At 52.5% G+C, this 24340-nt stretch overlaps 5 protein-coding genes across 5 annotated transcripts; 3 read left to right on the top strand and 2 right to left on the bottom strand.

The window, feature by feature from the left end:
* Window positions 1-138: 138 nt before the first annotated feature.
* On the top strand, window positions 139-3857 carry V8C40DRAFT_254574 (ARID/BRIGHT DNA-binding domain-containing protein). Its single transcript, XM_083217848.1, has 3 exons — window positions 139-1393; window positions 1458-3295; window positions 3354-3857. The coding sequence occupies exons 1-3, from the start codon at window positions 469-471 to the stop codon at window positions 3411-3413; spliced, it is 2823 nt and encodes a 940-aa protein (XP_083069156.1). The 5' UTR covers window positions 139-468; the 3' UTR covers window positions 3414-3857.
* A 1905-nt stretch (window positions 3858-5762) lies between these two features.
* V8C40DRAFT_254568 (uncharacterized protein) lies at window positions 5763-6575 on the bottom strand (the record flags this gene model as incomplete). Its single annotated transcript, XM_083217847.1, has 1 exon — window positions 5763-6575. The coding sequence occupies exon 1, from the start codon at window positions 6117-6119 to the stop codon at window positions 5763-5765; it is 357 nt and encodes a 118-aa protein (XP_083069155.1). The 5' UTR covers window positions 6120-6575.
* Window positions 6576-9789: 3214 nt separating this feature from the next.
* On the top strand, window positions 9790-11517 carry V8C40DRAFT_254563 (uncharacterized protein). The gene has a single exon (XM_083217846.1). It carries the CDS (start codon window positions 10079-10081, stop codon window positions 11171-11173), a length of 1095 nt encoding a protein of 364 aa, XP_083069154.1. The 5' UTR covers window positions 9790-10078; the 3' UTR covers window positions 11174-11517.
* Window positions 11518-12184: 667 nt separating this feature from the next.
* Window positions 12185-15254, bottom strand: V8C40DRAFT_84397 (kinase-like domain-containing protein). Its single transcript, XM_083223510.1, has 5 exons — window positions 14480-15254; window positions 14089-14317; window positions 12926-13990; window positions 12500-12834; window positions 12185-12412 (listed from the first exon to the last, which is right to left on the bottom strand). Exons 1-5 carry the CDS (start codon window positions 15152-15154, stop codon window positions 12311-12313), a joined length of 2406 nt encoding a protein of 801 aa, XP_083069153.1. The 5' UTR covers window positions 15155-15254; the 3' UTR covers window positions 12185-12310.
* Window positions 15255-19654: 4400 nt separating this feature from the next.
* On the top strand, window positions 19655-23828 carry V8C40DRAFT_84362 (uncharacterized protein). The gene is made up of 4 exons (XM_083223509.1): window positions 19655-19669; window positions 19812-20482; window positions 20539-22789; window positions 22856-23828. Exons 2-4 carry the CDS (start codon window positions 19877-19879, stop codon window positions 23815-23817), a joined length of 3819 nt encoding a protein of 1272 aa, XP_083069152.1. The 5' UTR covers window positions 19655-19669; window positions 19812-19876; the 3' UTR covers window positions 23818-23828.
* The last annotated feature ends 512 nt before the right edge of the window (window positions 23829-24340 follow it).

The raw sequence follows: 24340 nt of genomic DNA, 5'->3' as shown, positions 1-24340 counted from the left end.
GATCTAAGATGCAGGCACCGCGGGAAGGGAGCTACCATGGCAAAACTCCGATTGGCCACGGCGGTGGGCGCATCTCACGTGCAGATAAGATTGCCCGTGCGCCAGTCGATTTTCGTCGCGCCGCGCCAAACCACGATAGTCGGAGCCTTGTTCGTTATTCAAGCACGCGAGGCGACACTTGCCGACGACGATTTCTCTCGTGCTGTCGCCAGAGCTGCGAAAGACAATCTGGAGGATCTGGAGAGACGGATCCGAGATTCGACCGAGGCACCGCCTTTGACTCAGCAGACACGATAACGGCGCATATCCGACCCAAGCCCGCCGACATTGACAAACGCGCAAGGCAAAGCTGCTACATCGCTTGGCCAGCAGCCCTGGGCCGGCATCACTCAATTCGACACACAGCTTCGGCATCGGTTTTTATAGACTCAGAACATCTTAAGAGGGCTTTGACTACCATCTGTCAAGATGACTTCTTCCCCTCAGGAGGTGCCGTTGCACGCCATCGAGAGGACGCCCGAGTATGAAGACTTCATGACCAAGCTGAGAGACTACCATGCAAAGCGAGGCACGACGCTGGATCCAGAACCCAAGGTTGGCATGATCCACCTGGACCTGTACAAGGTCTTCAACCACATTGTCGCCAGTGGTGGATATGATAAAGTTTCGGAGGAGAAATTGGCGTGGCGGCGCATGGCAGCTGAGCTTGGCCTTCATTCAAATAACGAGGCATCGACGGCCTTTGCTCTCAAGGAAAAGTTCTACAAGAACCTCGCCGCATACGAAATAAGCACAGTCCATGGCAAGGAGCCGCCGCCCAAAGACATTTTGGAAGACGTCACAGCCAAAGGCGCAAGTCTGTTGACACGCACGAGAGAAAACTTTCGCGGCAAGCGGGAAAGCAATGTCGGAGCTACGGACAGCGCTGCGTCTGGCGATGACGGCACTCCAACCCAAGAACGACCAGCACCAGACCCTGCTGCAAGTGCTCGAGCTTCCCGCGGTCTTCGCGAGGCTCCTCCTCAACGGGTCATCTTCCAGCCCGATACAGGCCCGGCCCGATCTACAAGACAGGCCTCCAACCAGCAGGCAGGTAACTCGGCTTCGCCAGCGGTAAACCATGTACATCAAAACGCTCCTCATCATCAATCTGCCCATCCGATGCCACTAATGGCAATCCATAACAACTCACGGGGGCCTTCGATCTTACACCACCCTCCAAACTCCGAAAACACATCACATTTGGTTACATCCTACCAACCGAAGCCGATGAAGCCGCTTCAGCTGCGTCCCGTGGCAACCCCGAGCAACACGCCGAGCGAGTTTTTTAAAGCCAAGCTACCGCATCGATTTGCGCTCGATCCTGCCAACAGACAGCCCATGCAACCCGGCAGTAAGTTTCAAACAAGCCATGTTTTCCTCTGAGAGATGTTGTGCTAACGCGTTTTGATTTGAAGCTGGTTTTGATGGCCCCAACATTTATACCCGATGCTTAAATGCTCTCCGTTCTTGTGTCCCCGCGGAGCAGGCTTTTGCGCTCAATCACCTGGTGAAGATATCGTTTGAACGAGGTGATAAGTACAAATTCGACTCTTTCCCGGGATTGGCGGAAGGCCTTGTGGAGAAGGCGCTGCAGATTGGCAACCTCTTCTACCATGTCAATTGGACGGTTTCCTGGGATTCTTTTGCCGAGTCAAACGACATTGGCTGCCTAGATGGCAATTACGGCACACAAGACATCCTAGAACGAATCTCAAACTTGGTCGAGCGAGACATACCAGATGTCATCCAAACCGAAAAGTTTGCCGATGAAATGGTATTGACAACCGAGGCCATTCTCACTATTCGAAACATGGTGACGCTGCCTGAAAATGCGCAAAACATGTCCGATTTCTACCCCGTAAAGGACCTGATATGCATCCTTTTACATCTACCGGCAAGAGACTCGCTTACCGAGGTCAAGCATCTTGCTCTTGACATTGCAGAGCAGCTGACACCTTTCATGGCTCTGGAATCCGACGACCCCTTGTACAAGACACTCTTGGCCCAGTTGTCATCAGAAGACAGAGGAACCATCCTGACAGCACTTCGCGCCCTTGGTCGCATTTCTGTGAATCTGGAGGCGACAAACAAATTGGGCGAAGTGCCAAGCACAACGCTTCAGCGGATCGTGAACTGGCTTCTGCTAAACGACGACGAGCTCATTGATGCCTGCCTCGACTTTCTATACCAGTACACAGCTGTTGTGCCCAATCTCGACAACTTGGTACGATCTATCGTCCCCGACAATTTGGTCCAGCAGCTTGTCCGTCTATTAGCACACGGGGCTCGCAAATATACCAGAGAGTATACAGTTATCCCAGAGCAGAGGTTACCAGCAAAGGACGAAATTGCGCCAATGCCCAATGACTTGCTCCAGGAAATGCTGAAGCTAGAAGAACCGGATCGGGTTCACCAATGGGTCAAGTGCTTTTTTGAGGAAGACAACCGATCCTTTATTACCCAGCTTGCCGCATGGCAGGCGTACCAGTCGGCATTTGCCACCCCGCTGAAGGCTATCAACCAACCCATGATCACCCCGGCAGATTTCATTAGAAGCAGTACGTCTGTTTATAAGGATTCTAACGCCCAGGTGCTCCGGGAACCAGGTGACCCCCAGCAAAAATTCATCATCCATGGTATTCGCGCTCGACCACGGCCCCTTGCCTTCGATGGCACTGAATATGGCCGCTGCTTATGGGCCATGAACCCCGAAAAGAAGAACGAGAAGTGCGGCCACTTTTATCTTAAGCAAGAAGAAATGTGGAATCATATCCTCACGGCACATCTGAATGAACAAAGGGGCGAAAATGGACAATTCTCCAATATCGAGAAGGAGTATCAATGCACGTGGGCTGAGTGCACAAAGTACGAGAAGCCGACAAAGATGCACCTGCAGACTCTCGCGCAGCACATCTCGACGCACATTTCAACCATGATCCCGAGCCCCGGTTCGTTTAACAGGCGCCCGCGACACCCGTGGGTCATTCCGGCGAAGACGATGAGTATCGTGCTGGAAGAGACCCCGACGTTTCGTGATGAGCGGATGCCCGAGGCGCCTCCACAGGCTGGCGGCATTCCGCTCAGTGCCGTGTTGGTGCTCCGCAACATTGCTCGTAACGTGGTCAAGACGGAGGCCGAGGAGGAGCTTCTTAAAGAACAGTCTAGGACTTTTGAGAAGGGGGGATGGAATGAGAAGCTCTTCCGGCCTCATTTGACTCAGTTGCATGGTATCTTGGCGGAGAATCTTGCCATGGTAGGTTGCTTATGCCCCCCCTTTTATGAAGGTGTTGTAGCTAATGAGTTTGTTACAGAGTCCATATATTGCATCATTGTTGGAGCTGATTATCCCTGTGCCGGATGACCGCGATTAACTGATCAATTGATCTACGTTCTAGCTACTCTGACGGAACCCGAAAGCCAAGCATCATCAGGATGAATAGCCCAGATGGTATGATTATGCGTTTTAGGCATCATCAAGACGAGCAGAGCTATGAGCGCGAGCAAAGACTACGTGGCAGCGTTAGGTGTTCTTTTCTTACTTTTTGTTTTAATGAGGTTGGTGATGATTCGACTTGTAAACGGTACGATATGATACGAGGTTTAGCCCGTGTGGTTTTCATACCCCGGCGTTTTAGGTAATGAAGGATGGAAGAGGGTGAAGAAAATTCAATATTTTTTTGTTTTGGAGAGAGAGGGGTTAGTTAGAGTTGGCTGTGCTTGCTTCCGTATGGTCTTGGAGGATTGGTTTATAGCGAGCTCCTTTTTTCAAGCCACATTTTTTGAAGGAATCAATAATAAAAGCAGTACAAGCAAACTACTTTGAAGCTCATCCAATTATGTGAATGCCGCAGCTCTTTGCCAGAGGAATTCACACTCCGTGTAGCAGGATCAAGTGCCGTTGGGATGAAGCTATTGGGAAACCAGAAGCGGCACGCAAACGAGTGGACTGATTACCTTGATAGCCCAACAATGCACGAGCACGGAGTACATGATGCTACTGCATTACATCTGCATACATCAGGCAAGGTGGCCCAATGCACCAGGACCTGACCAGGCGATAACATGCCGCACCAATCCAAGGCACAGCAAACAGCTCTCTTGGGCGCTTAAGCATGTGAAGAAGAGAGCTTCCAAGACCTGACCTGTCAAGACGCGCGCCATTTGAGTTTTTCTCTAGCCAACTCGGAGGATGCGCTCCGAACGGGGCCGCACGATCTGCATGAAGCTTTTCTCGCCCTCCCGCATCGCGACGAGGGTTGGAGGGTGAAGCCAAGCGCGAAAGTGATTGGGTCTCGATAGGTTTCAATGCCGGAAAACCTAAATCCAGGATTATACGCGCCATGAAGCGATATCATTCAACGGGCTCAAAAGGTGACTGGTCATGCCACGCCGACGCGCTGCAGACCCAAAGCAAGTGGTCGAGAATTGTCGAGGCGTTAGTCTAGACAACCTGATGATGGACTGACCGGCACAGAAAGGTGGTGTAAGGGGGCCACGCCACCGTTTCCGCTTGAGTGGTGCTTCTCGCTCTCCGAAGCAGATAGCGAAAGGGCTGCTTCCCCCAACTCCCCCAAGAAGCTAATTTTGCTTCGTATCGTTCTGAAGCTTGAGCTCTTCGGAAGCGTGGGGTAGCAGAGCGGCCGCGATGCAACTGCATTACATATCGCCCGATGTGGGGGAAGGCCGTTACTCGCCCAAAAGCCCCGTATCTGAGGAAACAAGAAAAATGAAAACCGACAATGCAACGCCGTCGTGGGAGCTCCCCTGAGTGGTGGTGTGCTCATGTGGATACATGCTGTCTGCAGAGGTGCCCATTCAATAGATCGCGCCTCGACTGCCGGCCGTGCAGCCATGGCCACACCATCTTGGTGTTGCTGAGGAGAAGAGGGTCTAGGCAGCTAAATAAAATTTTTCCTGTCATTCGCACCCAACCTTGCAATCTGCTTGCTGCTAGCATCTGTGTTGGTGGTCTGAGCCTCATTATTGTCCCTGCTAGACTAACTCTTAGCTGAATGCTGGACAAAAATTCTTTGGGGGAAACATGAAGAAAGACTTTTGCCGAAAGCCGGAAATGAATGTCTCTTTAGCAAGGTCAGGAGGACGAATTTCACCCAAAGCTGAAGGCAGCGTTGGGTAGTGGCTCAGGGGCTATGGCCAGCCACCAGCCGGCTCCCATGTTCGGTTCAGTCGCCAACCATTGGGAAACGTGGGGAGCCCGCGTTGCCGGCCGCGGTGTCGTGCCTCCGGCCCCCGGAACCTTACCCAGGTTCAATCTCGCAGTGGTCATGCGGACAGCTTGGTTTTTTTCCGCATCGGTTCGTGAAATCCGGGGGTGTCGACTGCGTAGGAGCTTTGACCAGTTGTTGGAGAGGGTTGCCACGAAGCGACTCCTGTCGGATAGTTTCTTTGCTGTGCCGGTGCAAGGAATATTCATGCCGAATTCAGCACGAGGGCCGAGTAAGACGGTCCGGTCCCGATGTACGAGAGCCAAGCGTGCGTAGACTGTCTGTTTCTCGACCCCGAATCAACGCTGAGCTGAGACAGCAGGACAGCACTCTATCACACTGTTTGCGTCTGGGTGTACTTGCACCCGATATACGAGTACTCCGAGTACACATACGGTAACATTCTCAGCATTTAGAAAAAGGGGGCAGGCCAAGGGTGTGTGCATCCGTTCCGCGCTCCTGGGAGACCCCAGAGAAACGCTAACAAGGGGGTAGCTACCCTGGCGAGTCTGGCAAGACATCCCTCGCCAGGGAGGCGGCAAACAACCTTATTGATGAGGAAGCACTCTTGCCTGAGTCCCGTTGCGGGAAAACGGTAGAGACACACTCTGCACTAAAGGCAACCGGCAGATTGGCCATTTCCATGGCGTGAAGCGTGACAATTTGGCCATCCCCAAGCATCCGGAGAACCTGGCATGCATTGTACCGTAGGAGGTACCTACATGCTTGTAGAAGGCAAGCAGGGTCAGGGAATATGTCTCCTGGCCGTGCTTGCTTACGACTTCGATCTCGTGACCTCGAGGTGCGACGTTGATGCTGGTTTGATGCTGGTGCAGTTACGAGCATGTCCATTCCTGTGAATATGAGGTGGTGGGGTGACGACGCAATGGCTCAGGGGTGATCATCCTACTCATGGGGAAACCTGAAAGAGCTTCATGCGCTGAGCTGCCACCTTGGCCGAATCAAATGACTAGAGACGGAGACGCTTGGCCGAAATCGCTGTTTTGGAAGCAACTTGGGCATGCACACCAAGTCCAAGTACCTGTTGGCCGGAAGCATCGAAACGTTCGGCACACCGCATTTCTCGTGTCCCCCATCCGTCCATTCTCACTGCTTCCTTGTGTTGCTTTCTTTCTCTGCCGTGGAGTCCAAAGCACGCCGTGCCCCAGAGGGCTTACATCAAGCCTTCTCCAGAGCCCCATTTGATCTCTAGGCAGACACATTTCGAAGCTCCATACAAGCTCCACGAGGCTGGAGCCCGGAGCAGCGCAGTTTCTAAGCGCGGGTACCTTTTTTTTGCCCTTGAACCCTTCTTCACTGCGAAGTTACGGGCTCCGCTTCTGGCAGCGTCCGGGACCCGTCGCCTGATCGGCAACCATGTTTGTCTGTCACCTCTTCCCCCCTTCCCAGTTGTTTAGTGGACCGCTGGCCCCTCTCCAATCCCCACAGCGCATTGTTAGCCTTTGCTAGGGGCGTCTTGATGTTGGTGTGCCGTGCTTCCAGAAGCCGATGCAGAAGCTCCAGCGATACCAGTGTGGCGTGCAGAACAGAAACTGGCGCGTGGGGGGAGGCTGGATACCGACCATGACAAGGGCAGCCACTTTTGTAATTGAATTCTGTGAAGCAAAAGCGACAAGGTGTGGCTTCGAGGGATCTGAGTTTTCGCATTCGCGTGGCCTGGGACACCTTCAGAAGACGCCCGGCGCCAACAGGGTCCTACAGGGTCCTCTCAAGGCCCGCTGACGCCACGGAGCCGTGCTGGCCGCGAGGAAGACGAGAGACTTTGCCTTGTAAACCTGCGTCATTGAGGCCTTTGCCTGACTCGTCGAGATGTATCTTGACAAGGACATGGAGGTCGATACAGAGCTGTTTAGGCCTCAAAAAAGTGGCCGAGAGGAGCACCGGTTGCTGACAAGATGGATTCAAAGTGATTCGAAGTCATAAACAGGTAGTCATAGCCGAGGCAAAGCTGTCTCATGGATCAGAGTATTGCGAGATACGTAAGCCATAGATCCTGAGGATTTGGAAGGAGCTGTCTGTAGAGTCTTTGGGGTTACAGCACACTTGATGGGGAAGCTTCCGGGTGCGTGTGAACGGAAATCCTTTGGACGAGAGAGGCTCAGTTCGCAGAGACAGGCTTAACGGGAGCCTCAAACGGTCTGGTTGTCTTGGCCGTAGACTCTTGACGCATCTGAGGTTGCTGCACTGGTGTTGAGCATCATGCACCTGCACAGTACTGTATGACAGCTCCTTGCATAGCAACGCCCTACGTTCGCATCACACAAGCACGACCACCTCCTATCCCGCATTTTCGATTCACCTCAAAATAGCCACGATGCTTCAGCGGGACCAGAAAATTGCGCCAAGACGCTTCCGGGCAGCGCCACATCTATTGTTGCACCCAGGAACGACGATGTCCTTTTTAGGTGGGAACCCCCACGGGACAGAATGTCGATGCCTGGGGAGTCCATCGAGGTCTAGACAGGTGAAGAGGACAGATTCGACGCTCAAGAGGGACGGATTCAAAAACACTGACACAGAGATTGTGGCTCTGGTATTTTGTTGGGTTAGGTCAGTTGAGATGAGGGTTGAAAGCGACAAATGCAGCCAAGCACCCGTTCTCATTGGATGTCTCAGTTCAGTTGGACAGTGTAGCATGATCCCCGCCATGGCGGCGACATCGGATAAGATGAAGCGAGCTCAGCTTGTTCCTTTGTTGTCGAACCACAGCATACAGCATACTCGTAAAACACGTGTACTACTTTGCAAAACACTTTGAAACGCCGATCAAGTTTGAGGATATTCTCAACAAGAAGATTCACTTGATGCGCCCGTGGCTATCGATTACCGAGGCCGTGGAATGATTGAAGCCGGATTATCGGGAGCTGGGGGTGCAGTGCGAGATAGCTTTCACACACCCTCTTTTTTTTGCAAGCGGCGTTCTTATTTTGCTTCTCCGGATCCAAGTCAACCTGATCTTGTCTCACAGTGTCTCTTCTGCGCTCAGGGCGAGACAACACTGTGCCAAACATTTCTTCTTTTGGAGAGAGATTCGATCAGCCTTGGAGGTTGGTGGTCTGCTTGCAGATTTGCAACTTCACGGCGGCAAAGTGCGACCCCAGCTTTTGCCTCTCTGCATCGCTCGGATCCGATACGGCTATGGCAGTGGTGCAGATCGACTACTACTGTAGGTGAACCCCGATCGAGGCTCGGCCAAGTGTCTGTTTTCGCCACAACACCACAACCGTGCCGCGCCACGTTGTCTGTACATGGAAAAAATCTTCCTGTCCAATCGCCCGCCCAATTGGACGTTGCAGACGCTGCAGAGCGCTAGAGACGGGGTGTGCGAAAAAGGTGAGAGACTGGAGGGCAGCCGAGAACGCAGCTGTGTGTCTGCATCCCGCAGCCTGCATTTGAAATCAGAAGCAGATAATGGCCTCGACTGTGTCGCTCATCTTGGGATCGACAACAATTGCGGCCTTGTGGAACATGCCCGTACATGATTGACTTGTTTTCCCTACACTGCAGTATTGCCACGGAAAATTGAACTATCTCGGCTCAGGGCCGGCTTTGCCCAATCTCAGTTGATCGGCGGCTCGGGCAAGATCATGGTCCCTTGGTCCCCTAACAGCTGTCAGCGACGAGTAGTATCTGCAAATCCCGAGATGCCGTTGTACTGTACAGTATCATGGCCTGAGCTGAGGAAGAATCGGCAGCCTTCTGCGTCACATGCCCACTGAAAGCCCACTGTAAAGTGTACATCCTTTAGGTCCACCGCCAGGAAAATCTCGTCAAGAAGATTCGAGATACTAGTCACCAAGTAGCTCTTGATAGCAGACAGTGAAGATCTTGGACCTGTTGCCCATAATAGATGGAGACCGTGGACGAAGATTCGCAGCTCAGGAGGACTCGCGACGCACGGACTGGCTGATCTTTTGCCAGGTTCCTGCTTAGTCACGCGGTACTGCTTGCCATTTTTTGCCCCTCGGAACCCCTCCAGGTCGTCGCAGTACACGGCTTGTATTTTGGCCAGGATAGCAGCTGCGAATACGGAGGGCTGAGTACCGCCTCTAAGAGATTATACCAGCACTACCACATACCACAACCTCAGCACTACATAAAAACTCGTAAGATGCAAACTTGTACCGTCTCCGTAGTGGTGTGGCTCTTCTCACCTCGGGCAAGCCATTGGGCAGCCATCAATTGGATTAATTTTAGCAGCCAATTCAGAATTTTCCCCTCGTCTGACGCTCTGGCAGCGGTACATGCGGGTGACCTCGATACATTGCCTCTTTTTCCTCTTTTTTCGCTGCCGGACCTCCCGCCACGCTAAGCTTTTAGTTGAATGCAGCGGCCACACCCACTAAAATCCACTCGCCATCGCTGAGACCCAGATGCACACCCACTGCAGCCCCCCTGGCCGCATCCACTAAGCCCACTGCGCTACAGCCCCTCGACTTTGCCATTTCTTTTTTTTCCGCCATGCCCCATGTTCGGCGCCCCCACTCCTCCAGCTGGCTTTGGATCCAAATCCTATATCAAGACACTCCTCGACGGCTGTTCGAAAGCAGACATTCTCTCTTCTCTCTGCATACCAAACCACCTCCTCTCCCCGCAAGCAAACACAGTCTTTTCAGCTCTCTCTGGGCTTTTTATACGCATAGACTCTTCCATCGTTTTTTGTCAAATTCATCCTCCTCTTCAACCACACAAAGCCTTCGTTACACCGCTCTACGAAACCCCTTCTTCTCTCCTCCTCCTCTCCTCCATTCTTCTACCTTTTCCACACAACAAACACACACACAGTCACAATGGCCTTCTCTACTCGAAGCGTACTGCGCGCCTCTCGCGCCGCCAACTTCTCAGCTGCCTCCCGTGTTGCTGCTCCCAGCAACGCCGTCCGCTTCTTCTCGGCCACCCGTGCCGTCCGCGTGTCTGACACCGCCAACAAGAAGAGCGTTGTTCGCGAGAAGGAGGTTCCCGTCACCGTCTACGGCGCTGGCCAGGGTGACAAGCAGACTCTGCAGGTTCCTGATGGCGCCTCCAAGGTCCCCTACGACAGCCCCGTTCCCGCTGAGCGCGAGGAGGTTGAGCCTCTTAACAAGAAGGTCTACGACCAGCTGCCTCACACCGTCAAGAGCATGACCGTTCAGGACAAGGTCATCATCATCACTGGTGGTGCTCGTGGTCTGGGCAACCACATGGCCCGAGCCTGTGCTGAGGCTGGTGCCAAGGCCATCATCATCTTCGATGCCAACCAGGAGCTGGGCGATGCTTCCGCCGCTGAGCTGCACCAGAAGTCTGGTCTCCCCGTCTCTTTCTTCAAGGTCGATGTCCGTGACGGTGCTGCCATCAACGCTGCTGTTGACTCCGTTGTCGAGCTCTACGGTGCTCCCGACGTCCTGGTCAACGCTGCCGGTATTGCCGACTCCAACATCAAGGCTGAGACCTACGACCCCGCCATGTTCCGTCGTCTGATCGACATCAACCTTACTGGTTCCTTCCTCATGGCCCAGGCTGTTGGCCGCTCCATGATGGCCGCTGGCAAGCCCGGCAGCTTGATCCTGGTTGCCTCCATGTCTGGCTCCATTGTCAACTACCCCCAGGAGCAGTCCTGCTACAACGCTTCCAAGGCTGGTGTCATCCAGTTCGCCAAGTCCATCGCTGCTGAGTGGGCCAAGTACAAGATCCGTGTCAACTGCATCTCTCCCGGTTACATGGACACCGCTCTCAACCGTGTCCCTGCCCTTGAGGCCCAGAAGAAGATCTGGAAGTCCCTCACTCCTCAGGACCGCCTGGGTGCTGTTGACGAGCTCAACGGTCTCTGCGTCTTCCTCGCTTCCGATTCCTCCAGCTTCATGACTGGTTCCAACGTCATCATTGACGGTGGTTACTCTTGCTACTAAAGGACGAGCCATCTCCTGTATAGCACATCATCAGCATTTCACAACACATTAATATCTATCACGGAAGCGATACCGCTCGCAGCCTTGAAGGCTCGGGCATGGGAGTTTTGGGAGATATCGATGCATGAAATCTGCATTCGATTCTGAGGCAGCCATAAAAATTGGGGACATGATTGGCTTCGGCCACTGTCGTTTTGTTTTTCTATGCGACCATGGTGTTTTATTGCGAAAGATGCATTCACCTTTTTCTGCTTTTTCTAGTTTGGAGTTCATTCGGGTTTGCTGTCTGCCGGTCGGGGTACACGGAGCCAGACATGCATAGAGGGAATAGACGTCGAGTTCAAGGATGCGAAGATTAGAGAGACTTTAGATGAAAACCACATTTTAGCCAAGACAAGTTGGCAGATGAAATTAATGAAGTGGCCTTGAGGCTTTTTTAAAGTTAACACTTTGTTTGCTCTAATTGTTTCGTTGTGACATCCAATGCCATATCACTTTGTGAACGCTTCACTTCAATATCTATCCATTGCAACGTGTAATTGTCAAATTCTAGATAGTAAATGCGTATATAAACTATCTTAATACCCACCGCTGCCGTCTAGATAGATATGCTTAAACCAACTTGAGCTCTCCACACTTCCAATCCCGCAACGCAAACATGTCAGGGGAGGGGAAAAAAGAAGCATTTTATTATTTCACCTGGGTATTAACTTAACTAACTCTTGTTTTTTCTTTTTTGTAAGAAAACAAAAAAACGACAAGAAGAAGAATAAGAAAAAGAATAAAAAAATTGAATAGATGGCGAAAAAAAAGGCACAGCACTAGATTCATAAAAAGTGCTCCATCGAAGAAGAGATGCCAAAAAAGGTAATAAACGATAGCACATGACAAGAGGAGCCGCAGCTCTAGATACACAGCCCCCCTATTTGTTAAAAGTAACCCGTAACCGAAGAAAAGAAGAAGAAATGGATCAAGGCCAAAAGAACAATGGTATGCCTCTAATATTCAAGGTTTTCTTTTCGAAAATGGAGAAAAAAAGGAGGGGGTGGCGAGCAGCCTCTGCAGTTGTTTTTCTTTTAGGGGAGATGGAGGGGGAAGAGAGGACGTGAGGATGGTAACCCGATGATTTTGATATGCTTAGGCACCTTTTCGAGCCTTTTCTTGTGCTCGCTGTTCTCGCGCGGCTCGGACTAGGGGGGACAACTGTGATAGATCGACACATTGTTTCATGAATTCATGCTATAGTGGCAGATAGGTTAGTAAATGTAACGCTTCCAAAGGGGGTCCTAGTAGCAAGAACGGGGAAATATGAAAGAAAGCACTCACTCTTAGTAAATCATGCGCGCTGGCCCTCTTCTCAGGGTCCACCTTCAATGCAAAATACAAGAAATCTCTAAACACCGCTGACAGATCGCCCTCGTTCTTGATCTGTGGCGTACCGTTGGTAGCAATCAGCCACAGAGCACGAAGAGGCGATTCTGTCAGGTACGGCGGCTCGCCCTCAATCATCTCAATGGCCATGATGCCAAGAGACCAGATGTCGACTTTGCGGCCGTACTCCTTGCGCGTGACAACTTCAGGGGCCATCCAGTACGGCGTACCAACCATAGTGGTGCGCTTGTTCTGGGCCTCGTTGATGGTCGCGCAGAATCCAAAGTCGGCTGTATCAGATGATTAGCATGATGATTACAAATGACAATATTTTCCCCCTAATTCTTCAGAAGAAGAGAACAAAGAATGGGAGCTACTCACTGAGCTTAATGTTGCCCTCGCTGGACAAGAGAATGTTGTCGGACTTGATATCACGGTGAATGACGCCCTTAGAGTGCAAGTGTTGTAGTCCTCTCAACGTCTCTCTGCAGACTGAAGCAATCTGTCCCTCCGTCATGATGTTAAATGTCACAACATCTGTTAGACTGCCGCCCTCCATGTACTCCATGACGACCCAAAGCTCGCCATCACAGAGGTAACTGTCAATAAAGTTAACAATGTTGGGGTGAGAGCTGTCCTTCATGACGAGAATTTCGTTGATGATGAGGTCCTTCTTCGGCTGCTGCTCCAGGTTCATCTGTTTAATGGCCACCAACCGGTTAGTGCCCCTCTCATGACCAGTGTACACTCCACCAGAAGCACCCTGTCCGATCTTGGTGAAGCCTCTGTAAATGTTGCGCGGGTCGCCTTCGCTGCATATCCGCCTCAGAGAAGCCACAACGTCCATGCCATTGCTCTGGCGGACTCGTTGTCTCGGACGCGCACTGGCGGCAGCCGCTGGTGCGCCAGGACTGGGTTGCTGTCGCTGCGCAGCGTGATGGCCATTGGCTTCCGGAGCGCGAGCGTATCCAGCAGCGGCCGTGGGAGCTGCCATATGCGGGGACGGTTGTCTCTTGCTGGGGGCTCGGGCAAGCTGTCCAGTCATGGCTGCTTGAGCCTGAGCCATGGCCTGCTCCTGCTGCTGCTGCATTAACTGCTGCTGGTATACATTGGCCTGGGTGGCAGGACTGAGAGAAGGGGTTTGCGGAGTGTAAGGTGACAGGCCATTGGTGCGAGAGTTGGATCGTGATCTATGCTCCTCTGGAAGCATTGGGGTACTTTCTTGAGAATGGCCATAACTGCTGGAGGAAGCATCGTCCAAGGGCTGCGCCATGCCGATACCAGAGTCCTTTGCCGCATATGCGCCAGGTGGGAGTGGCCTGTTGTTCATGCTGATTGGAGGCTTCGGCGCCGGTCGGCTCGGCATGATCTCCTTGATGGGGCCGGGGCCATGAGTTCTACTACCGGCAGGGACGGGAGGTGGTGCCCGGGGATTCTCAAAGCTTCCTGTGATGACAAACCCTTGGTCAGCCTGATTGCGGGACAAACTTGACAAACGTGGACAATCTGAACAAAGGAAACCATAGGGGTAAAAAAGGCCATACCAAAATAATTGCTGGGATATGTGTTTGGTGATGTCGGAGAGACGCCATACTGGCGAGAATCTGTGGCTGCTGCATTGTGAAACTTTTCGAGAGACTGATCTTCGGGTGGCCGCTCGGTGGTTTCTTTGTAGAATTGCAGGATATCAACCATGGTCTGAGGGTTCTCTCTCCTCTCCTTCTCGGAGATGCCACTTTCGTTGATGAGTCGCTGCCATTCTTTGGGAAGTCCCTGATCAAGTATTAGCATTGGCAGCAACATTAGTTAGCACCCTCATCCTCATCCTCGTCATCGTGGGGGATTAGGACTGGCTGCATGGCCATGCGGGGTTCACGCAGTAGCTGAAGAGCATTGAAGATGAAGACGAAGATGCCGCCACGGGTTTGAACTAACGGTAAACTGGCCGGTCGTGCTGTCGTAGCCCACATGCGTCACATGAACAGGGTTCTCGGGCGCAGATATTATAGGCTTCTTTTGAGAGCCGACCAGGCTGTTAACAAAGCCGGAGAAGCCCGACTTCTTGCGCGGGTTTCTGCCCTCCTTGGCCTCGTCGGAGAAGCGCTTGGGGCTCATGAGGCCGTCAGGAACGCGCCCGGTCGGGGCCTTTTCCAGCGCTTGGTCCATGGCAGCGTAGCTTGGCGATGTCGTGGGCGAAGGTCTGGTGAAGCGGGGGTCGGTCGCGGCCTTGACGAGCGACGGCTGCTGGGCTGTGGTGAACTTGGTGGCCTCGATGTGGTTGAGGATCGAAGTGCCGTCAAATGGCGCGCCGATCAGATCCTCGTTGGCGCGGCTCTGGTTGGGGTCGCTCAGGCGGAATCGGGCGCTGAGGTCTGGCGATGCATTCGTTCGCTGCGGCCGCGGGGAGCCGCTGGACGCGTTTGAGGCCGTCGACCGCACAGGCGGAGCGCTGGGGGCTCGTCGAAGGTTGCGCGAGCTGGAGCTTTTGCCGTCGAGCGACTCCGTGTCGTAGCCGGAGGAGGAGCGGCCGTAGGGCTGGTGCGAGGGGGGCCGCTTGATGAGTTTGCGACGCTGAGAATTGCCGTTCAACGGCGGGCTCTGGCGCTCCATGAGGTTGGTTTGTTCCAGCGCACCCTTACCTAAGAAAGACTGTCTCAGCCCACACAAGAGGGTCCCCGTCTGTGGCCCGTCCGTTCGACCTTTTGGGGGTGTGCGAGAAAAAAGGAACCTTGACTGAAAGAGGCGGCGCGGCCAGCCGTTGCGGACAATACTATGGCCAATTGCTAGAGAGACGGCGAATGGGGAAAAAAAATGGACAATAGGATTAACCGGGGGGGGATGTTTGTATGGAGTAGGTCGGGTCAGTCAGGCCAGGCCAGGCAAGCAAAAGTGAGGTTAGTATGGAGGCGATGGGCAGGCTGGAGCAGGATAGGTAGCCAGGCACCTCAGTTACCAGGTGCAGTTCTCAGTAATTCTTGTAACAGAGAGAAAAAAAGACAAGAGGAAAAAAGAAGAAAATCTAGACAGAACTGACGGCGTTCCAGGATTCTCTAGATCCCGTCCACCTTCAATTTTGCTGCGCTGCTATTCCCTGCCTGCACTCGTCCTGGGCCCCATAAGAGTGGCAGATTGTTCACAAGATAATAGGCCCAAGAGGGGCGCGCGAGCGGGTGCGAGCTCCAGGCTGAGATGCACTGTGCTGCTCTGCGGGTCGAGGTTTAACATACAGTGCAATGCGCTCGTACGAGTATGTGTACACTCTAATCTATCTACAGAGAACGAAGCAACTGCGGTGATTTTCAAGCCCAGCCTGGTGCCGCAGCACGCGAATCAAGGGAGCTGGAAATACTGGGCCATTGGTGTGAATTTGTGTTGGAGACAATCCATGTTGGAGACAGGTGCATACAAGTAGGGAAGGTATTCATCCAACAGTCAAGGAACAATCCAATGCGGCCAAGAGCGCAAGTGTGAATAAGACGCCGCCTAAAATAGCAGAGCCAGCCACAATGCGCGAAAAGTTGACGAGTTCCGCTGTCAACTGCAAACTACAACCTGCATGATCCTTTTGCCGTCCATGCTATTATTGGTGATTGAAACTGCAGCCCCAACAGAAGCCCGTGTTTGTCTTATGCATCCGTGTTGTGGCAAAGGATCAGCTCTGCACTGCCCTTCATGCGTTATCATCGATGGAATCAAACACGGAATTCAATGCCCACTGACCTGAAGCTGCTTGGCCAGACACTGTAGACCTACAGTGCGCACCTGGCGCGGGCACATGGTGGATATGTCAGGGTCTGCCACTTTGGTGAGCGCTGTGATTTCTATGAAGGAGGGGGAGGGGCCCCGTTGCACAGGAAGAGAGCAGCAAGTCTTGGGGCTCTCACATCAACGCTGAGCCGGGATAAGGCCTGTAATCTTTACTGGAGCTTGGCAAATAGACGCCCGCTCGCAATAAAAGGCCAGTTGAACAGTTTCTTGAACGTTGTTGAATACAGACACAATGGAGTACAGGTAGATGATGATGATACTCTCTTTGTCTCTGTCCCTCATCCGCGGCTTGTTTGCATCCCTTGTCATTCGTATCTGCTGGGATTGTCCCTCGGCCTGCCCCTGTCAGTACTGGGGAAGCTCGTGCTGCGATTCTGCTGAAATCGTCACTGGCGCAGATCGGTGCCAAGTACGGCGGGCCAGGACCTTGCGCCTTCATGGTATTGGCTGCCTGTGTCCCGTCAGGCGCTATTCCTTACGATTCTGAGCCAAAATCATGTTATTGGCCAACCGCAGACAGTACGACTATGAAATCGATACAGAGACTGAACAAGATGGAAACAGAAAGAAAATTGGGTAGAACAAAGGAAAACGCAGCTGGGATGACAAAGAAGAAAAAGCAAAGAAAACGAAGAACAAAAAAAGTCTCATACAAGCAAAAGTACCACCTTTGGCTTGGTTCCAACTTGGTGTTTCCTGTTCAAGTACTATTTTTGCTAGCGTCCTCGTTGGTGGCTTCGACGATTTGGATCTTGAAGATGGGGACAATGCTAAAAAAGCCAATTGATGCCGAATCTTGGTTTGAGTGGAGCAAATCGCTTGACGGCGTTGCACTTCGGAGGAAAAAGAGGATATCAAGTAAAAAAGAAAATTGGAAATTTCAAAAATTAAAAAAAAAAAAAATAATAATTCATGCTGACGCCTAAGCGTGGGGTGGTTGCTGTTGAGCCTAACGCATTGATAACCTAAGATACTCGTATTTACAGTACCTGTTGTATGAAGCTGCTCCGTGCTCAAGCAAGGCTTCGGTGGCCATCAGAAATCAGTCCACAACATAGACTATGGGCCACAGTACGGGGCAATTAGTTATTGAGATCTACCATTGGACAGCCTTGAAGTTGCATACCAACACACAATTGAGTTGGCCTAATGCCTTTTGGGCGTGGGCTCGTTGAAGACACGAGGCTGGAGGCAGAGGCGTGCCAGTTCTGGGTCTTTGACGATCCCTGCATTAATACCGATCGCTCAAGGTCACAGGGAGAGATATCACTTGTCACGAAATGCGAGGAAAGGGGGACCCCGTCCATACGACAACATACAGTTGAATCTCAGCTCAATTAATTTGCTGCAAAACGGTGGGCAGCCGTACTGTTTCATGATGCTGGGGCCGTTTTACGACACCCCGCCCTCATTCCATGCAATTTCCATTACCAGCAGCTTTGTCAGTAACAGTCAGAATATCGTATGCTTCAGTGAATGTTGAGTTAATCTTTGGTACTTTTTACCCTAACCTTCTAAATAAAGGCTGTTTATACGAAATGCTAAATAAGCGCCCCGAAGCAGCAAACTCCAATGAGCTGCATCTGCCCATCTGACCAGGGTTGGCTGGAGTCGCTCTCAGACAAGTGAGAGGGATCGTGAAGCCTAGTGCCCTCGACGGAGACTATTTTCAGCGGCAACTGGCGGGCCGTATGCACGAAGACGGCTCTCTGACAAACAACTCTTTTCCGCAACTGCTAGCTCGGGTTTTGGTCTCAGGTCGACACATGGCCAGACGTGATGGAGCGCCTGGCCTGTCTCCCGCTGAGACGCGCTCTGATTACGGTCTGGGCATTTTACCCCTCCACCAACTCTGATTCATAGAATCTCACGGGACAGGGCAGTTGTCCTAGGGGGTTATTATTCTGGGTTGTTTACTTACGTCCATTTCATTCCTCTCTGCCTCAATCGCCACATTATACAGGGAGTCCTTTGTATAAGGTAGTTTCTCACGAGAAATACAACAATTAGTATACCAAGTTCAATGTCTTACGGCACGTAGAATTCGAGACCGATGATTACTGCCTACAAGAAATACGACCTCGGCAATATTATAGGCCGTGAGAGCTGTCTGCCTGTCTGATGTATAAGCAAGTCACATCATTTGCATCAAAGAGATTCTCGCAGCAGCAGCATAACAAACAGTAATCAACTACTGAGCGGGACGCTTTCTGTAATGTCGTTGAAGAAATGGATCCTCTATCTTTTACTTCCGCTTACATGTTATATTCAAGAGTGATTAAAACAAATGTGGCATGCTAGTTGGTACTATCAACCGAAAGACGTAGACGGTTTTGGTTCTCTAAGGGCATGAGGGAGTAATTCTCAGCTATGGAGGTGTAAATGGCATTGGGGCTTAACTACATATCAGAGCCAAATCGAATGTATGCTTGTAAATAGAAGCTTTCATAGCCCTGGAGCTGCATATTCGCCACATATTCGCCAAGTGGCTGTCAATATGTCCGCCTTGGCTTCCTTCAATCTTCCGAGGCCATGCAGGCGCTCACATCCACGTTGTGACGCTCCAGCTGCAGGGACGGGATTGTGCACGACGCTACAGAATACATGCTCGTGCCCGGCTGGTGCTACATGTAAAAGTCGATGGGATTTTGCGAACAAGAATATGAGCACACACATTGACTTCGTACTGCTAAGACATCTCGTCAATGTCATTTACTTGCATCTTGCCTCGTTTGCTTCCCTTGCTCTCTCGATAAGGACGATAAGATGCAGATGAATAGGTACATAGGTACATGTCAGTGTCTCTCCCAACAGAAGGGTCTAGAAGCGAATCACATGACCGCTCTCGTGATTTTTCTACACACATTTGGAGTACCTGTACCTGGTAGCCACGCTTTTTGGCGGGCGGGCAAGCCACCGGCGAGGTACCCCTGGAGAACCGGTACCTCAGTGCCTTGACTCCCGTACAAAGAGGTACGGTACGGAGCTCTAGGTACCGGCCGTGGCTCGGCGGTGGTGCGATTGGTGCCAATTGGCAAGCCGCCACTGCAGTGGCTCCGCCCGAGCCCTGTTGTATCGTGGCATTCCCAGAAGCTCCTCGAACTTCCCACCTCACCCTCAACAACTTCCAAAAGCTTCGTCGTGCTATACCTTTGTGCTTCGGCTCAGCTCTGCCGCCCCGTCTCCTGGTTTTCCCCTCTGGTCTCTGGTATTCGTCGTCTGCGGTTGTCTCTACCATGTTCTAGACACCACAGACTTTTAAGCATCAGCATCAAGCAACTCGTCACGTAACTGTCTTGTGCTGCTACCCGCAAAGCCTAACGGCCTGTCTGTACTTGTTTGCCTATCCTGCAGTTGGTGAGTTTGCACAAAACACCTGTATAGCAGCCATTGAGCCGAATTCTGCCGTCAATTCCCGGCATCCCGATGTGCAATGGCTGTCTGCTTGATTCCTGTGCTCCCGTGCAATTTGCTGACGGTCTGCTGTTTCCCAAGTTAGTTTCGGTACACTCCCTGTCTATCTAGCATCCTTCCATCTGTGATCCTTCCGAGCCGAATTCTACAATGTCTACCGAAGAAGCTGTCCCTGCTGGCATTGCCAATGCTGGCGAGGAGTCTGTCGCCCAGCGTCTTCAACAGCACCATGTGACTGTTGAGGACGTGCCGGATGACGAACTGCCCGCCAAGTCGGCTGATGACGCATCTGCTTCTGGATCTGCTCCCGCCGTCAAGGCTGCGAAGCCCAAGCAGGCTGCTCTCGATACCCAGTCACACGAGCTGTTCCCCGAGCTTGGAGCTCCCAAAGGCAAGGCCCCCAACGTTGCTCCCATCTGGGGCGCTAAGAGCAATGCCAATGGCGGTTCCAACGGTGTCTCTCGCTCGTCGACTCCGGCATCTGGCGCTGAGACTCCCGTTTCCCAAGCGCCTACCCCGGCCATGGTCATCCCTGGACGCAGAGTCGAAACAATTACTCTCGCTCCCCAATTCCTCCGCCCCCGTTCCGAACTTCGACGCCCAATTCCGGATATCCTCAAGGACATCAACCGCAAGTCTCGTGCCAACATCACCATGACTCAGTCTCCCAATGGACACCTCAAGTTCATGGCTTCTGGCCCTCAGGAAGTCGCCCAACAGGCACTCAAGGATCTAGTTGCCCAAATCGGAACAAAGGTATGTGTGCAATTCTGCTTAGTTCGTTGTTGCCTTTGGCTAATGTTGCTTTCAAGGTCAATGTCAAGGTCCCCATTCCCCAGGCTACCCGGGCATTTATCATTGGCAAGGGTGGTGCCACTATTAAGGCTCTCCAGGAGAAGACGGGTGCCAGGATCCAGATGCCCAAGGCCGAAGAGAACCAGGCGGTTGATGACGATGACGAGGCTCTCATCGATGTCATCGTAGAGGGCAATGCTATTTCTGCCGCCTCTGCCCGGGACGAGATTCTCAAGATTGTGGGCGAGCGGGTTGCCAACGTTCAAACCAAGGTGCGGGGGATCCCTACCGCTTTCTACCCCTTCATTGCCGGTCCTGGAAATGCCCTGGCGCAAGCGATGGAGGAGGCCAATGGAGTTCAGGTCCGCGTCCCCACTCATCAGCTGTACTCATCCGCACCGCTTCCCGTTGCACCGGCCCCCGGTCAGCGACCCGTGTTTGCTGCGGCCGGCGCGGATGACGAGCATATTCTGCTTGCCGGTGACCGTGCCGCCGTGCAAAAGGCCCGAGCTGAAATTGAGCGTCGTGCCGCTGAACTGCAGAAGCAGCTGGAAGCCGAGCAGCTTTCCATCCAACGTGGCCGACACCAGTTCATTATCGGACAGCGAGGTATCCCCCTGGAAGACTTCTTCAAGGAGACTGGCTGTGCCATCCTGTTCCCCTCAGAGGAAGATGATGATATGATCACCGTCGTTGGACCTCCCTCCCAGGTGCAGGCCGGTCTTGAAAGAGCCATGGATCTCGCCATGGGTATGCAAATGTCCAACATTGATATTTCAAGGTCTCACCGCAACGCTCCTGGAGGAGCCTTGGCTCACGCTGCCAACATCACCCGATACCTTCGTCAACGTAAGGAGATTGAGCGCCTTGAGAAGCTTTACAGCACTCACATCAACACTCCGTTCTCTCAAGACGGCGCCCTGCCCTGGGAGCTGTACTCTCGTGAGGGTAAGAATGCTATTCGTGCCCAGTCGGAGATTACTGCAATTCTCAATGGACACCCGCCGTCTCGTATGCAGACCGTCCCTATCGACCCCTTCTTCCATCAGCACTTGCGCAACAATGTTACACCAAAGATCAAGGAGGATTTTGGTGTTCACCTTGTCGTTCCGGAAGCATCAGAAGCCAATGTCCCCGTGCTTCTCGTGTTTGAGGGCCCTGACCCTGCTGAGGGTGCCTACCAACCCCCCCGCGTCAAGCCTACAGAGGCTGAAGCTCGCGCCTTTAAGCAAGCGCTAGATGCTGCCCGAAAGCACATTCTTGACCTCATCAACAACCAGGAGGAGCTTAGCGAGGTGGCTCTTGACGTCCCCGTCAAATTCCACGAGAAGCTGCGTCGGTTCATCAAGAAGGAGCAAGAGAGTCGCGATGAGTCCCAGATCCCCATCCGAGTGGGAAAACTTGGCACCACTGTTACTCTGCGAGGACCCAAGTCTGCCGTTGAATCGATTGCCAGCAAGGCAACTGCCTTTATTGAGCAAGAAAAGATTGATGAGAAGGAACGCGGACATATCTTGACTTTTGACTTCCCCCAGAAGTTTGCCAACCACCTCATCGGCAAGGGTGGTAGCAACATCAAAGAGCTCCGTGATCGATTCGACGTCGAGATCCAAGTCCAAGACGGCAAGGTAGAGCTCAAGGGACCTCAAGCCAAGGCTGAGAAGGCCCGAACATATATTCAGAATCTCAGCCGTACGCTGGCGGATGAGACAACCCACACTCTCAAGATTGATCCCAAGTTCCACAGGGAGCTGATTGGTGCTGGAGGCAGCCAAATCAACCGCCTGCAGACCAGATACAAGGTTCTCATCTTCTTCCCTCGATCAGCCAAGGGCGGCGATGAACAACCAGGCGCCGATGCAGCAAGCGACGCTGGCAAACCCCGTCGCCAGCAGGCTCCGGACGAAGTCATCATCCGCGGTCCTAAGAAGGGTGCCGATGAAGCCCGCGATGAGATTTACTCGCTGCACAAGTACTTGGAGGAGCACTCTCACACTGCCACCATTGGAGTGCAACAGAAGCAAGTTGGCTCCCTGATAGGCCAGGGAGGTGCTGCTCTGGATGAGCTCAGACAGCAGACTGGTGCTCGCATCGATGTTCCAGCTGACCGCGACACTCCCATTGTCGAGATTCTCATCAGGGGAACCGCAACCCAAGTTAAGAAGGCACAGCAAATCCTCGAGGAGAAGCGAGCGGCATTTGATGACACGATCGTGCAAACAATTGATGTGGACAAGAAGCATCACAAGGCTCTGATTGGAGCTAGCGGTAAGTAATCAATTTCAACGGTGATGATAAAATGGAGAAAGTTTGAATCTAATACAAATGATTTAGGTGCCAACCTCCGCGACATTGTTGTCGGAGCCGGCGGTTCAGATGATCGCCGCGCTCTTGCTCGAACCATTCAGTTCCCCAAGCAGGAGGCTGATGGCAACACTATCAAGGTGGAGGGCCGCACTCAAGTGGTTCACAACATCATCAAGCGAATTCAAGAGATTGTTGCTGAGCGCGATAACCAGGTGACTGAGGTTGTGGACGTGCCAATCGACCAGCACCGATCGCTCATCGGACGAGGAGGTGATGCCAAGCGCCAGCTTGAGTCGCAGTTTAGCGTCTCCATCGATATCCCCCGCCAGGGCGACGGCAAGACTGGCGTCAAGATCACTGGCCGACCTGAGAATGTTGCCACGGCCAAGGAGCACATCTCCGGCCTGATCAAGCAGCAGCAGGGCGAGACGCTCCAGATCCCCCGTAACGTGCACCACGTCGTGTCCAACAACGGCCAGATCTTCCGCCAGCTTCGCAACAACTTCCAGGTGACAGTGGACCACGCCGGCCAGAGCATTCCTGCCAAGCCCACGCCATCTGCTAGGGCTGTTGAGGGTGCTCTGCCCCTGATTACGGATGATGCAGATGCTGCAACTGATGTTCACTCTTGGAAGGTCGTTAGTGCCGAGGCAGGCGAAGAGGGCGAGATCCCATGGATTCTTCGCGGAACTGCCGAAAACGTTGCCAAGGCCAAGGAGGTGATCCTCAAGAACCTGGAGCAGGCTAAGGCTAATGACTCTACGGGATACCTTATCCTCCCCGATCCTCGAACCTACCGTTTCGTCATTGGACCCAACGGCAGCAAGGTCAAGTCGATCCGAAACCAGAGCAACTGCCAGATCCAGGTGCCGCGAGACCAGGCAAAGGACGAGGCCATTGAGATTCTGGGCACTCGCGAGGGCGTAGAGAAGGCCAAAGATCTCATCCTGGCCGCTGTTCGGGAGGGCGAGGCCAAGTCAAGGGAGTAAATGGTGATGGCATGAATTTTTTTAGCGTATAAAGCGGATAAACTGGGAACGCCATGGACTCATCAGTTGATATAGTTCAACGGGGGGTGGTAACATGTGTTTTTTTGGGGGGCCATTAACTTGGGCGATGGGGGAAAAAGGCAATGTTGATGGAATATTGAAGGGGAAATGTATGACAGTGATTGGCAAAAATATGCCACGATGAATGTGTCTAAATTGAATCTCCATTTACAGGCAGCTGGTAGCAAGATTTTTTTTTTCCTCTCCTGAAATATTGATCATTACAATGTAGATGTGATACGATGTGAATTATTAGCTTTGCAGTTGATTGTTGGCAATGACGTTGGCGTGGAAAATGGAAGACATCATAGACGTTGGTGTATAGCAGTAGCACACAGACGCGCACATGTAAATGAGCGTGTAAATGGGCATATTAGCTTCTGCCACCTCACAGAGAGCACCGCATCAATGATTGCAATGGCTGCGTGAGAACATTGCAGCTGGATCTCGGAATTAGAGCCAT

The sequence above is a fragment of the Trichoderma camerunense genome, assembly GCF_050948025.1.
Source record: "Trichoderma camerunense strain CBS 138272 chromosome Unknown V8C40scaffold_19, whole genome shotgun sequence".
Classification (NCBI taxonomy): domain Eukaryota; kingdom Fungi; phylum Ascomycota; class Sordariomycetes; order Hypocreales; family Hypocreaceae; genus Trichoderma; species Trichoderma camerunense.
This window is presented reverse-complemented; position numbering and strand designations above follow the sequence as displayed.

Coding starts and splice junctions, on each gene's coding strand:
- V8C40DRAFT_254574 (XM_083217848.1), top strand. CDS start 469: ATGACTTCTTCCCCTCAGGAGGTGCCGTTGCACGCCATCGAGAGGACG. Junction 1,394..1,457: donor ACAGCCCATGCAACCCGGCA/GTAAGTTTCAAA, acceptor TTTGATTTGAAG/CTGGTTTTGATGGCCCCAAC. Junction 3,296..3,353: donor TGGCGGAGAATCTTGCCATG/GTAGGTTGCTTA, acceptor AGTTTGTTACAG/AGTCCATATATTGCATCATT.
- V8C40DRAFT_254563 (XM_083217846.1), top strand. CDS start 10,079: ATGGCCTTCTCTACTCGAAGCGTACTGCGCGCCTCTCGCGCCGCCAAC.
- V8C40DRAFT_84397 (XM_083223510.1), bottom strand. CDS start 15,154: ATGGAGCGCCAGAGCCCGCCGTTGAACGGCAATTCTCAGCGTCGCAAA. Junction 12,835..12,925: donor CGAGGGCAACATTAAGCTCA/GTGAGTAGCTCC, acceptor CATCTGATACAG/CCGACTTTGGATTCTGCGCG. Junction 12,413..12,499: donor GCGCGCATGATTTACTAAGA/GTGAGTGCTTTC, acceptor CTGCCACTATAG/CATGAATTCATGAAACAATG.
- V8C40DRAFT_84362 (XM_083223509.1), top strand. CDS start 19,877: ATGTCTACCGAAGAAGCTGTCCCTGCTGGCATTGCCAATGCTGGCGAG. Junction 20,483..20,538: donor TTGCCCAAATCGGAACAAAG/GTATGTGTGCAA, acceptor GTTGCTTTCAAG/GTCAATGTCAAGGTCCCCAT. Junction 22,790..22,855: donor GGCTCTGATTGGAGCTAGCG/GTAAGTAATCAA, acceptor CAAATGATTTAG/GTGCCAACCTCCGCGACATT.